This window comes from Protopterus annectens, chromosome 10.part0, assembly GCF_019279795.1.
Source record: "Protopterus annectens isolate FY-2018-M chromosome 10.part0, PAN1.0, whole genome shotgun sequence".
NCBI lineage: Eukaryota > Metazoa > Chordata > Ceratodontiformes > Protopteridae > Protopterus > Protopterus annectens.
In genome coordinates, this window is record NC_056744.1 from 869,828,826 (window position 1) to 869,843,955 (window position 15,130).

Sequence of the window (15,130 nt, forward strand, 5' to 3'; positions counted from 1 at the left end):
ATCTAAGAACAAAATCCAAGCTATAAACCAATTTGTTCTTCCTTTCCTAACTTACAGTTTTGGAGTGACTGACTGACCCCAAAATGTGTTGGATAGATTAGATAGAAAAACAAGAAGGATGCTTCATGCTCACCAAACAAGATTATATATTCTCCATTCCAAAGGAGGGATGGTCCTCCTTGAAATTGATTACATGTATAGATCTGCAATCATGGGACTCCACACATATCTGCTGACCTCACAAAACTCAAACATAGTGAAAGTTTTGAAACATGAGGAGAATAAATCTAAGATGACTTCTCTGCTTAATCTAGCAGAAGCATATCGGCATCAAGCAGGAATTGAAATCAAACTAGAAGGAGATAAAAATCAGGCAGCAACTGAATGTGCCAAAAAACGAAAGAAAGAATATAAGTTGAAGGACCAGATAAAAATGCAAGAAATGTGGAAAATGCATAAATATAGTTGCAAGTGTAGAAAACTTCTTGAAGAACCTTATGTTGCTCAGGAACGAATGCAGGAATGGTTAAGGAGAGGCAAATTCAAACCAAGAGATGAAAGGTTAATACTGGCGGCACAAGATAGTGGGCTAAGTACACATTGGTTTACAAAGTCCATTGAACATGTGGGAGAAACAGACAAATGTAGGTTTTGTAAACAGAAAAACAGAATTGGAAACAGTTGCACACCTCATTGCTGAGTGTGACATACTAATGGCAGAAGGAGTGTATACTGAAAGGCATAATAATGTGGCAAGACTGTTGCACTGGGGATTGTGCAAACATTATGGTATTACAGTGGCTGAAAAACATTGGAAAGAACCACAAAGCATCATAGAAATTGATGAAGTCTACATCACATGGGATCACTCATTACCAACAGTTCAAAAGATAAATGCTAGAAAACCAGATATAGTGATCTATGAAAAGAAGACAAAAGTAGCATTGATAATTGAAATCGCCACACCCAGTGAATACAGTGGCTTGCGTACAGAAAGTCACAAAGTCAAAATATCAGGATTTGCAGGCAGAAAAGAGAACAATGTGGAAGAAAGATACCCAGACAGTTCCACTAGTAGTAGGAGGAACAGGTCTTATGAAAAAGAATCTAGAATCGTACTTAGATATGTTACCAATACATGTAACCCCATATGAATTGTAGAAGGAGTCATTACTGGGCACATTGCGGGTGCTGCGAAGAGCACTTCTGGCTGACATCAAAGATTGAAACAATACTAATTTCATGAACTTTAATCGCACTTTGACTTAGAAATGGGGTCCATTCCTGTCATGGTATTAGAAACTCAAAAGACTTGGAGAAATAAAAAAGGCAAGGTGAATCAACTATGTACTTGAATGTTGCAGTCATTGGTGCAAAACTCTAAGTAAAATGTAAATTTCACAGGTGACTCAATCTCTCTACCTGAATGTAAACTTCATAATGTGAAATAGCTGTCCTGAATGCAAATGCATGTTGTTTTTATGTATGTGTAGCTTTGTCCCCCCAGGTCTCAGCTGAAAAGAGTTTTTTGCCTAGCTAAAAGATAACAAAACTTCCTGCTGTAGAATTGCCAGAGGTGGGACTGGGAGAAAGAGCATTGTGAGAAGGCATGGCTTGGACAGGCATGTGTAAAAAGGTGAGTAGAGAGCACAGGAATGTGATATGGCTTTCTGTTGGCAGTAGTCTGGCAGCTGGGGTGTACTTAAAAACATCGACGTACACAAACATCAAATGGCTAACAATCGATTCTGAAAGATTGAAAGCTGGAACAATGAAACAAGAAAACACTTATATTTTTTGCAGGGGGGCAAGCCCCCCTACACTCCCACACCCCCTGCTAATTATATATACCAACTCCGAGATTGCTCTACAGTGGGGAAAGGGCAAATTCCACAATCCCTGCTGTGCACAATCTTGCACGGACTTAACACCGGCAGAAACAATCAAATGACTTTTGATCACTTCTGCTGCTGTTAAACACATTCAGCATTACGAACTTTTGATTATATGGAGTACTCCAGGCAGCTGTGAGAGCAAACTTGAAAATAATGGCCACACCTTTGCACCCCTCTTACCTGTATGTAACAGCTCAATGATGACACAACAGCTGGGGAAAATTGAGGGGATAAAAAAACACCGCACCATGAGTTACTACAATAAAAGTCAATGTCAAGTAAAATTCTGTTTCTGTTATATATTTATCACAATGTTTGGATACAAAGATGCTTATGTGAGCAACACTGGTCAAAGTGGTAGGAAAGATAAAAACAAGAAATATTTGTATTGGTTGAGGGTATGGTCTTCAAAATCTCATTGTTCAATAAGAAAAGCCTCTTTGGGCTTCAGAAAAGTGGCAGTTTCACAGAAAGGCTGTAGTATGCAGAAGTGTTCACACTCTCACATTATGAAAGAAACTGGTAGAATTTATTTTATTAAATGTATTCGTCCAAGGTACATAGGGGTGCACAAAATAAATCAGCAAACTAATAAGAGACCTGGTAAGACAGTTTGCCTATTTGAAATAGATGACTGTGTATCAGCAGATTCTAGGATCAGCTTTGCGACAGTTGAATAGAGATGAGAATACTCCTTATGAATCAGAACTCAGCTAAAGCAGTTTTGGTCTTGAAAAGAAAGAAATAGTTCAAACATTAACTGCACAGTAACTGTTGCTAATTTTGGTGAGAGAACTTAGTAAATTAATTGCAGTGCTACAGACGTGGCTGGATGTGCTAAAGTGGCAGCTTAGAACACCCATAGCCCTCAACCTTCTGGCTCCAAAATGTAAAGCACTAACTCATAATGTGGAACAAATGTGTAAAATGTGGAACACTTATATTTTACTGACAACATCAGCTACGAGGCTCACAAGATGATTAAGATGTATTGCTTTATACTTAAAAAAATTCCTTTTGATGAATTATGATTCAGTATAATATACCATGGATATCAGTTAAATTCTTACCTGTGTGTGTGACAGATCCTTTCAGTGTGCAACTGCGAGGAACACTGACTTTTAAGAATCAAAATGAGGAATGTTCCTCATAAAGGCTCTTCCTTACTTTCTTTTCCCCCTGTATGAAGATGACATTGTCATCTACTGCTCCAGCCACTCCCTAACTACCTTACAGCAAGATCTACAATCTGACTTCAATCACCTTAGTGAGTGGATTACTACTAACAACCTTCAAGACTAAATATATGCTTTCTGGTACAAAACAAGAACTCAGCAGATCTAAGAAAATGTTAACATTGTATGATCACAGCAAACATCCCTCCTCTTTCAAGTATCTTGATCTCTGGTTAGATTCATTGCTCAGCTTCCACCTACATCTTGATAATACACATAAAAACAATTATTCTCTTACTTTTCTGAGCACTGAAACTATCTTCTTTTCTCACATACTCCACCAGATCTGCAATAGAGAAAGGAATTCTATTCCCTCAACTCAAATCCAGCCACCCTTTTATAGATGTTGTTTTATGTATGCAGAGTTTTTCTCCCCAGGCCTTTCTTATAGAAGCAGCCTTTACTAAAAAAAAATAGGTACTTTTCCGTTAAACCCCTACCACATTGCGCTGCTCTGTTTTATAGCCTAAGTTTGCATCCACACCTCTGTACCTTTTCAGCCTGTGCTTAGTTTGGCGCACACCAAGTTCTTTCTCTTTTTCCACCTCCTCCTGCCTTCCTTATACATGTAGGGTTACCACATGTCCCACTTTGCGAGGGACAGTCGCTCTTTGGGCAGCTGTGTCCTGCAAAAAAATTGTAAAAATGGCAAATGTCCTGAGATTTTAGGACAAAACTATTTCCTATATTTTATGTAATAGTTGCATAAAACAGTTATTCTGTATCTGAAACACCTAAATATTATAAGAAACAGAATAAGCAACTAAAATACTACAAGAATAAGCTTTAGTTAGGCAAAAAAGTGAAGTTCTGTACTTTGTACTGGCCGTGGGTATGTTTTGGTCTGCAAAATCTGATGTTTGTACCAAAAATGTCCCACTTTGGGCATTTGAAAAGGTGGCAACCCTATATACATGCAGAAGCTTGCTGTCTCTTCTGCATAACCAGTACAGCCCTGAAAGATTTATTTTACCAGACACTGTTACTAAACTGTCAGTTCAGTGAACGTGCATACATACATTAACACTGGAAAAGTAGAAGCAAGTCAGTTTTTATTCCTTTTCTGCTTCTTTTAATCACAGTTGCTTTAAACACATCTGCAATAAAGGAGACCTATTCAATGTACAAACCTGTTTTCTCAAGTTTGCGCGTGGGTCCCAGTTATCACTTCAACAGTGACAATTATACAGAGCCAATGACAGTCATCAACTGCCCCTACATTTGCGGCCAGTGACGGGCATCAACTGTCCCTAAGTTTCCTTCAAAGGAACGGTATATTCCAATACCGTTGTTAAAACGGTACATAGTGAAGTAAATGACACCTGTTCTGTCTTCATTACAGCAATGAAGGAAAAGCATAGAAACGTCTCACATCCTACCCTCCACCTAAACTTAAGCGTTGCCTGACAGAATGTGACATATATGCGTTGCACTTAACTACCACCCTGTTTATATACCCTGGTATGTGGCCATGTTACTACCTGCATTATAATAGTCACAAGAGTTGCTGCTGTCATTAGAGCGCACCAACTCCGCAACATGGGTCTTTTTGGAATACAAAAGGGAGGAAATGCTTCACCAGAAATGACTCGTCACATCATGAAATATAATAATAATTAACGCCACAACCTTTACCAGTTACTTTTAGGGTGATGTGCCATCACGGGACTGTTTATTACTTATAGCTACGGCCGCCGACATAGCAGCACGAACTGGTAGGGGTTTAACGGAAAAGTACCAAAAATGTACTACTATTTAAACAGTAGAAAACAAAATATGTAGATTTATTACATATCCACAAGAAATGGCTTATAAAAAGGTGAACTGGTTCTCAGTTAACCAAAGAGCAGACTTACTGCTAGTATCACAAGTTCACAACTGTTCAAATTCCTACTTGAACTTGCTTTTTCACCCTTACCTAAAAACTAATAAGACACACCACAACGTACTACCTAATAAACTTGAACCACATTGGGGGGCGCCCTATAACTCAAATCCTACACTCCAATGAAGCCTCATATCTCTGACAATGCATTCTTTGTTCTCAGGCCCAAGTTGTGGGAGTCCCTTCCACCTGAATTTAAATATTCATCCTCTTATTCCAAGCTCCATTCTCTACCAAAATATCATTTAGTTAAATTAAACAGAATGTATCTGTTACCCCTCAGGTCACATCACTTAAGTCTACTTAAACTCTTATCCACTGTAATTTAGCCACTGAGATCCTTTGCTCCTTTCACATCTCTAATTTATTTTACTCTGATTTCTCAAATGTTTTGGAAGTGTTGTACATATTCTAAATTAATAACTTGAATTTACTAATCTGTTCAGGGCATTACGCTACCATCCTGCTCCTGTCTATTTTGCATGATAGAGAGAGAGGTCCCCAAGAATAAGTACTGTAATTCTGGTAATTCCGTTGAATGGTGTCAGTAGTGTCACGAGCATCCGTTATCACTAGTGGATCTAGTTTGTTTGCCCGCCATTAGTTCTCAAAGTCAAGACGGATTCGGGATAGTCGAGAGTATACAACGGCCCTGAATCCTTACCAACTACAAGAGCCATAAAAAAGCACGAAATATTATAAATGGCAGTTAAAGAGAAAGCAAAATGGGCAACGACTATCATTATTAGCTCTAGTCTGTTGGTGAGCGGCATTTTTTATGTCTTAGGATATACACATACAAATAAGAATCAATCTGTGCCAGTTTTACTATACACACGTAACTCTGAACTTTTAATTTCTTCGTTTGTTAAAATCCGAAGTGAAAACGGCACATTCGAGTAAGTTAATATTTTTATTTATCATTTTCAATCTTCAGTCATATTCCGATAAAAGTTAAAACTTCTCATGTTTAATAGCAGTAATTGCAGATTTTGCGTTCTTGCTGTTGAAAACTGGCACGATGTCCAGTTTCCGTGTATAATGAAAAATAACAGTTCTGGAAGCAGGGCACGACCGGTCTACTGCTGTCATGTTACGGTTCCGTTCAGCACTATAAATTTATTCATATTACGGTATTATAGTGTACGAAGATGGAGCTTACGTTCAGTTATGTTGAGACAAAATTGAACCCGATTCTTAAGTTACAAAAAATGGCTCCTCCTTCCCCATTTTATTTTATTTCTTTAAAGTTTAAACCATTTTTGATTAATACTACTCGGTTCAAGTAACGTGAACCCCCCCCCCCCCGAAAAACAACCAACCAACCAACCCCAAGAAGGCCCTTCTGCTTAATCTGTGAAACAGTTTGAGCAATTTGAGAATAACGCCATTATCAGATTATATGAGTGAAGAGAGATGTAGATTTTCCCAAAATTAAAATCATTATTAAAACTGTAGTGAAAGCAAAGCAGGTGACCTTTTTTTCCACTGGTTGGGACGTACAGAGCCCTCATTGTATTAGAAGTACTCATTAATATTTCAAATACTGGGTCTGGGACCAGTCTATTGGGACTCACTAATAAAAACATAACGTGGAGGTTTATAACTAGCTCTCAATATCTGGATGGAAAAAAAACGAGCAAAACAACAAAAATAAAATAATACTTGTAAAAATTGTAGACCATCTCAGAGCTGCAGCCTGATTACACTATTCCCGCCTGTACTTCCTCACAATACAGCCAATGCAGTGCCATCCAAGACTGCAACTATACCTGCTGTTCTCTTTGTTTCTCTCTTCACAACCATTTTAATTCTTATGGTTCTGGTTCACTACTGCCCCTGCCCCCAAAAAACAATCCTGCGGTAGTTATTGCTGCCAGCTATAGATCCCCAGAAACCGCAGCTGACAAAAAAAGCCACAGATCCTATGTTTTAGGTATACTGCATACCACTCTATTTTATAATTGAACTTCTTGGGCTTTCTGCTCCTTTTTGCTTAACCCCAACCCAGTTTGCTTTGTCATGAGTGGTGAAATTGGAGTGGTGTGAAGCAGGTGTGGCCAAGTCGCAGAAGTACAAAAGGGGAGTGTGCCTCTGCATCACACCCTAAATTTGCCACCTTGTCATGAGTGGCGACATCTAAACAGGAACAAGAATATTGGGTATATTGATTATAAACTGGAGTGGTGTGAAGCAGGTATGGCCAAGTCACAGAAGTAAAAAAAGGGGAGTGCGCCTCTGCATCACATCCTAAGTTTGCCACTAAACCATAAACATCACAACATATCTCACATAAGGGCCATAATGGTCATCACATCCCAAGTTTGCCACTAAACCATAAACATCACAATATATCTCACATAAGGAATAGTTGTTAGCCTAGTATACACCTATGAACCTATAATGGCTGTTATCAAAACAGCTCTGATTCCCAAAACAAGTCTAATGAATCAATAACAAAAATATGCCACAGCAGTATTTATTCTCAAAAACATTCTAGGCTCATTTATTCAGAGCTTCCCTGGGACTAGCTTGGACGCCTGTGACTATAAGACCCTTGGATTGCAACTAAAGCTATCTGTGGACCTACAAAGCTGATGTAAGTATTTTTGGTACTTATGTATTATCGCAACCAGATTTTCACGGTTGCGACTTTCGCTTAGTTTTGTAGAAACGAGGCCATGAAACAATGTAAAGTGGCATTCAGAGTGTGTATTGCTGGGGAATAATTTCAGATTATCTTTGAGAACAAAAACAGTGGAGAAAGCCCTCTTCCTTTTTTTTTGCTTGCTTGCATTGTCATGCCTGCTGTCGGTGTGATGGACGGATTGCATTCACTGTGTGGAAGGAATCCTTCAGAGAAGGCAAACACAGACATAGTAGTGATGGTTTTAGTGACATTTATTTTTTTTAATTTGTAAATACAATAATGGTTAAAAGTAAGCAAGTGTGGGTTAAACAATTTCTCAGTGTCTGTGTTTTACTTCTCTGAAGAATTTCTTCTGCAGGTTCAAAATGAGACAAACATAGTATGATAGCTGCCATGAAAAGTGTAGCATGCCTCTGTAATGCATGCAAAAAAAACAGGAAGGTGGTTTTCTCCACTGTCTCTATTCCTGAAGGTAATCTGAAGTTATTCCCCAGCAAAACACACTCTGAACACTACTTTACAGTAAATGTAAAGTTTTAGGGCACTACTACACATTTACAAAGACAGTTTCAATTGCTTCATGTACTCCTATCAGTGGTGGTATGCGCATTTCGCAACTGTGAAAATCTGGTTGCAATAACACGTAAGTACGGTGTATATTTTTTTTTACACTTGCTCTATCTCTGCTATTTAAGAGTTCTGTGCTGCATTTATTGGTTTGTTTGAATTTATATTTGCTTTTCAGCCTGCAGTTGTTAAAGAAACACCATCTGTTTGTTACTGTACTGCTCTTAGGTCATTCTAATAGTATCCCAATATTTCCTAACCTCCTCTGATACTTCAAAAGCTGTTCTCAGTTTGCCAATGTTCTCCCGAGTTTGACAAAATATTTCTAAGTTTTGCAAAGGTTTTCTGTGTTTGTAGAAGTTGTCCTATGTTTGTGCACGTTTTTCTGTATTTGGGAACATTTCTCAGGACTTGTGAACTTATTTCCAGGGATTCCTGATACTGCAGGAAGTCTGCCTTTTGTTGTAAAGCATTTGTTACTGCACTTGAGTTCAAAACCAGTTTGCTTTACATTAAGAGGGTTTTATTCTGCTCTCTGGTTGAAGCAGAAGGCCGTTTTACATTAAGAGGGTTTTTATTCTGCACTCTGATGGGAGCAGAGGGCTGATTCAACCCATCCAAGTTGGGAACTGCTGGTGGAAGGCTTATTGTGTGTTTACCTGATTGGCCTGAGGGCTTAGCTGTGTAAAAGACTTTCATCCTGCTGGTATAAAAGCCTTGCATTTGTGGTTACTACTGCATTGTATATACTCAAACCTCTCAAGTTTAAAATCATCTGTAGGAAACACTCTCCATAGTTGCCCACTGTTCAGAGCTACACAATAATGGTTTGTGCAGGAGGCAGCACCACTGCAGGTCATCCTATAGTAAACCAGTAAACACTCTCACTTAGACCTTTAAGTGACTCCCCTACTCCTTCTCATCTACTAAGGATCTAGTATAATGGATAGGTTCTTCCATGTCATCTCTTTTTGTGGCTTGGTGGGTATGGGTATCCTGAGGTAGTCTAGTAACTGCCTCATGTTCACTGACAATCGCTTAATTTTAGAACCGACAAACAGAGTATGTGAGAGATGTATATACACAATGTCAATGGAGGCAATACTCTCACATGCACACACAAAATATGCAAATCAGGTTGCCAGCATTACACCCACCACCACCACTGAGGAGCAAACACAAAGACCCACGTATGTGGAGGTACTCAAATGTAATCTACCTAAACCTCCAAGACCTCCTAAAGGCATCTGTCAGTGGCCCCTCGCACACTCAAAAAAGACATTGCCTCACACAACATATAACTCTAAAAATCATAGTAGCCCTGCTTCCAAGCCCATTAGGCAACACACCACACAGACAAACATTCTAGTTACTGGGGATTCCATTGTAAGATATACTGATGTTACCCTTACCAGGCTAAACAAGGAGAAGATCACAGTGAACTGTGTGTCTGGAGTCAGGATCAGACAGATCCCGCATGCACTTGGGTATTTAAACCACAAGTACCAGTATGACACAGTCATAGTCCATGTGGGTGTAGATGATCTAAGATATACCTTAGTGTACTATATGGAGAGAGACTTGATAGAGAGCTCTGAATATGTGTCTCAGGCAGGTATGATCTAGCCTTGAGTAGCATCCTACATTCACTAATGATGATGCCACAGTACCAGCAACAAATGACTGACTTCAACAACTGGCATAGTTTCTGCTGTCATAACAGCGAGATCCAATATTTGTCAGCCTGAGGAGACATGATCAACAAACCACGATGCTTTGATAGAGGTGGCTTGCACTTGTAACCACTTGGCTTCCGGATACTGGCAAAAACTTTATCTATCCCTACAGGGCCTATTTTAGTCTGTGCCAAGTTGTTAAACCCTCCAACATAACAGAAAATCACTCACAACCATCTAAAGGCACTGCTACTCAATGCTAGTAGTTAAAATAAAAAAACTGCACTCCCTGGAAGCACTTCTCACCCTGGAGAATGCAGAAATATGTGCAGTCACAGAAACATCGTTCAGAACCATGGAGAGCACCCCAGTTATCAAAGGCTACAGCATTGTCGTCTCACAGTAAGACGTTGTCCTGTTCGATTCTCAGCTAGAGCGTCTTCTGAGTGGAGACATGCGTGAATGGGCTTACCTTCGTTGAAGGTTGTGCGTCAGGGCTGGCAACTCAGCACGTAAAAAATCTACTGCCAATCATTAGCAGACCGGAGTTCCGCTGTGGCAACCCCTAACCGGGAAAAGCCGAAAGACACAACAACAACAATACATTTCGTACATTTTGATCCCCTTCAGCTCAGGATAAAACAAAGGGAGGAGGTATCTCAGTGTTCATAAAGGACAAGTGCACCACTAGACTGGTCCAGCAACATGACTCGCTTGAGCTGCTGCATACCCAACTAACCATAGGTGCAACCCCCTATCATATCCTTGCTAGGTACAGATCCTCTAACACAGGTTTGGTAAACTACACCTCCTACCTAAAGCTACTGGAATCTCTTAACATTTGGCCTAACACCATACTTATGTACCCCTCCATAAACTGAGAGACTTGTATGACCCATAATTCACTTGCTCAGAGTTTTTTGGACTTCATCAATGCAAATTCCCTGAAGTAACTGGTTAGCTCCCCAGCTAGAGGTACAAATATCCTGGACGTGGTTCTCATGAACATGGGGGATGCTGCTCCCTCCCATGTATTAACTCCTCCCTGTTAAGATCTGACCACAAAATGATCTCCTTTAGTATTAAAACTAACTTAAAACCCCCTTCAAACCTGTTAAGAACTTTGCTAAGGTAGTTACCGCTAACTAAGTGATAGCTTATTAAACTTCCAAGCCTCTCCAAACTTAGATGACATTGAGGCCTACTCTCTGCTGTACACAAAAGCACTGTGCAACCACATTCATAGCTGCATAGACGAGGCAGCACCTGTCTGAGTCAAACCTATGATTAATGGCAAAAATAAACCACCCTGGTTGACCCCTAGCATAATAGGCTTTTCAACAAAAAGAAAAAAGTCCTCTCCAAAGTAAAGAAGGAACAGACAAAATAGTGCGAAAAGACACTCACCAGTCTAAATAAGCAAACAAGTAGAGAGCTGGTCAGATCTGATAAAAGCAAACTACGAGGCAAAGATAGTCTCCCAGGTGAAAGATAAGCATAAAGCTTTTTTTTAATTATGTTCATGACTTCAGGGGAAATGCTTAGCAATGTGCTGAGTTAATCATGAACAGAAACACAGCCTAAAACTTTAGCAAACCTGCTGGCTGACAAGTTAAGTTCAACCATTTCCCGCACATCACTTCCTACCGCACCCAAAGAAATATCCACAGCTGTCCCCCTACTGATCATTATGAGGGAACAGGTCCTTACTGCGTTCACTAAAGCCAAAAACACAACCTCCATGGGTCCCAACAACATTCCAGGATGCTTCTTGAATAGCTTAAACCAGAACCTATCAGGACTACTAGAAACCCTCTTTAACCACAGTCTCCAGATGGCTTTGCCCCAGCGGAATGGAGGACTGCAACAGTCATTCCTCTGCACAAAGGAGCCCATCAGCTGACCCAGGGAACTACAGACCCATAAGCCTGATCAGTCTTAGCTGCAAGGCCATGGAGAGAATTATCATGGACCTGATCATTAATGACATAGGAAATCTCCAAACATTGGACTACACCCAATTTGGCTTTATTAAAAGGGAGGTCATGCCTGCTCAGTCTGGTGTCACCAGGACCATGGGTGAGGGTAAAACATTACACGCCGCTTATCTAGACCTGGCCAAATCTTTGACACAATTCCCCACTCAGGGGTAATAGATACAATTACTGTGTTAGTAATAAACCCCTACATCATCAGGTGGATAACAAACAAGTTCACTGACAGGACACATGTTGTCTGGATAGGCGAATCCACTTCTGAGGAGAAACCTTTTACTTGGCAGTGTCTCACAGGGCTCAGTGTTGGGACTCCTCCTGTTTGGTATATACTTCTCTGAAGTGAAGACCAATGTTGGGGGCTTCCGGCTCACCAAGTTCTCAGACAGCTTGAAGCTGGGAGCAGTCATCGAATCCACAAACAATGTTGACATTTTACAAACAGGCCTAAAAATAAAAAATGACTGGTGCCAAAACCCATAGTCTTAGACTAAATGCTAAAAAATGCTTAATTATAGCCTTTAGTAAATCAGATATCCCTGCAAATTATAATATTGATAGTACACCCCTAAAAATAGACCCAGTGGTGAGGGACCTAGGAACACAGATAGATAGTAACCTAAACTTTGAAAACCAGGTAGCTACAGTAGACAGGAAATCTTTCTGTGTGGCTCAACTTATAAGTAAAGGCATGGCATTAAGGTCAAAGGAAGTCATAGTACCACTGTACTTGGCCCTCATTAGGCCCATAATGGAGTATAGTGTTCCCTTTTGCATGTATCTAACCAGGCAATTACACCAAGAGGCTTCTCACGTAAGAAATACAAAATGTAAGACATATGTTGTATGCAGACAAGTTAAAGCCCTATCCCTTTACTATATTTTATATTGTTTATTGAGAGGTGAATTATGCCTGACCTGCAAGGCATACTCTGATCCAGCCTTGATGAAAATGTTACGTATTCTCAAGAAAAATTATATGAGAGTTACGCATTGCTTGGACCCGAACCTTATTTGTGACTCCAACAGAAGTTGCTGAGAGACAGATTCATATCCCAAAGGCTGCCTCATCTATGGAATAAACTTCCTATCGTTGTAAAGCAAAGCCCCTCCCTCACTCTGTTCAAAAAGAATTTGGATAAATGGATGGGGGATTGTAAATTCACTCCTGGGGTACTGCCCATGTCCCTTATGGACAGAGGCAGTCTGTAAAGTGACTCAGGGCTCCAACACCCAAAGACCCACTACCCCAATACTACCCCATCTCATATCTGGGAAATTAAGATACAATGTTGCCATATCCTAGGTATTATTTGCTAGGCTTGTAAAGGCTCTTGAGCCATTAGCCTAGAAATCACCTATGAAACCATAAGCATCAAAAGCTCCCACCAAGGAAAGGATATAAGCAGACCTACAAGTGGAGGCACAGGAGAAGGTTACCTCTCATCTCCCTTAATGATCCCATATTTGGGAGGTCCTTGACTTGCTGATTAAAAAAAGGATCCCTCCAAGAACTTTTCTCCTCAGCCTGTAAGATCATGCAGGAGGCCTTTCAGATACTGCCTTCTTCCTCTTTGATGGTGTCTTCAGCCAGCAATGTAGTTTCTCTCAACATCCAACAGGTCTTGAAAGAGCATAATGTTGTTGCCTTTTTGCCTAGAAAGCCAGAGAAGATCCCACAGACAGGACCGAGATGCATAGATTCTCAGCCAATGCATCTCAGTCCTTTAGTGTTCGTAGAATCTTCTCTGGCTTTTTATATATAATGGTTAAAACTTTAATTATTGATTCCATTGTGTCAGTAGCTGCCCTCAAGGGTAAATGAGGAAACATGAGCCTTGGACTGCTGTGAGTATGTCATTCTGTCTTCTACTATTTCATTTAGGGCACTGAGTTATTTGTCTCATATGCTTTGCTGCCAGTGGTAAAGGAGACTAATAGCAAACTACACCAGCTTCCCAAGAGAAGACTTTTTCCACAATAGCCAACCTGATCTTGTGCCTAACACATGATGCAGTGGACAGCACTGCATTGCTTGTTTTCCTCCACATCTGGCTTTCACTAACTGACTTCAGTGAGAATTTCCAGGCATCCTTCTTGAGTGCCTCTTTAACCGTACTGAATTGCTTGGATCACAAGTAAGTTTGAAACTGAAAGAAAATGAGCAGGGTGATAAGACCTTAACAGCTGTTGGGATCCACTTTCAAATGCCATAACACACTTTGACAAAGAATCAGAAGGAACCAAAACAGCTGTGGCCTAAAATAGGACCAGCAATAGTATCAGCAGTGTGATACCAACAACCTGATAGAAACCAGAAATGCCAGGTTTATCCCACAATGGGCACCCATTCAGAGGTAGAAATTTTCAACAGTGGCAAGACTCTCCTGGTTCTTTAGGAAAATCAGAGAACTAGTAGTACCCCTGAGGACTTGCCCAAATCTACCCCCGTGGAAGCAGTTTTGGTCATTTGCGTCTACATCTACATGCATGGATGACCGTCACGCAGGACAGATTAATCAGAGACACTATTTATAAAAACTACAAAATTCCCTTCCTTATCCCACTATTTGCCTTCTCTTCTTCCCACTGTCCTGCTCTGTTTAAAGAGGGTGGCAAGATTAGAGGTTTTAAAAACCTCCTGACAAAGTGAACCATTGATAAGGTCGCACCAGATCACAAAGGATCTGGCTTTTATTGCACATTATGTTTGGTAACATGTAAAAAAAAACAAAAAAAAAACTCAGGCTAATACTATACCTAAGTGCCCTTCACCAGGTCATACCCAAAACAATGTCCTGGATGGCCTGAGTATAGATGATTCTTTCTTGCCTCACAAAGGGAGACTGGATCTGCTTGACCTGCATGTCAAGGTTTCAGAGGAATCAAGGAGGTTTTACACTTCTAAGTATAAGCCAGTCATTACCATTTCTGAGCCTTCTCATTTGGTCTTACTTCAACTCTTAGGGTGTTCAGCAAATGTATGTGGCTGGTGTGGCAGCACATCAGAGACTTCTGAGGACTAAGACTTTTCCTCCACCTGGGCAGCTGGCACCAGCTGAGCGTACCATGGAAAAACAAGTGAAGATATGATGGTGAGAAAGTCTTAAATTAAAATTTTCCAGTCCTTGAACATCATAGTGAGCACTAAATATTCACAGATGGAGCTATGACAGTCCACAGGTTTTGTTGGATTTTCCCTGGGCATTCTGCTTTGCTAAGTGAGTC

The 15,130-nt window shown here is 40.3% G+C and overlaps 1 protein-coding gene across 1 annotated transcript in view; it reads left to right on the forward strand.

The window, feature by feature from the left end:
* Positions 1–5,636: 5,636 nt before the first annotated feature.
* Positions 5,637–15,130, forward strand: part of CCHR10.PART0H1orf146 (chromosome chr10.part0 C1orf146 homolog) — a 506,230-nt gene continuing 496,736 nt past the window's right edge. The window contains exon 1 of the mRNA XM_044085666.1: positions 5,637–5,777. Within this exon, the coding sequence (XP_043941601.1) occupies positions 5,718–5,777 (60 nt within the window). The 5' untranslated portion in view covers positions 5,637–5,717. The remainder of the gene's footprint in view (positions 5,778–15,130) is intronic.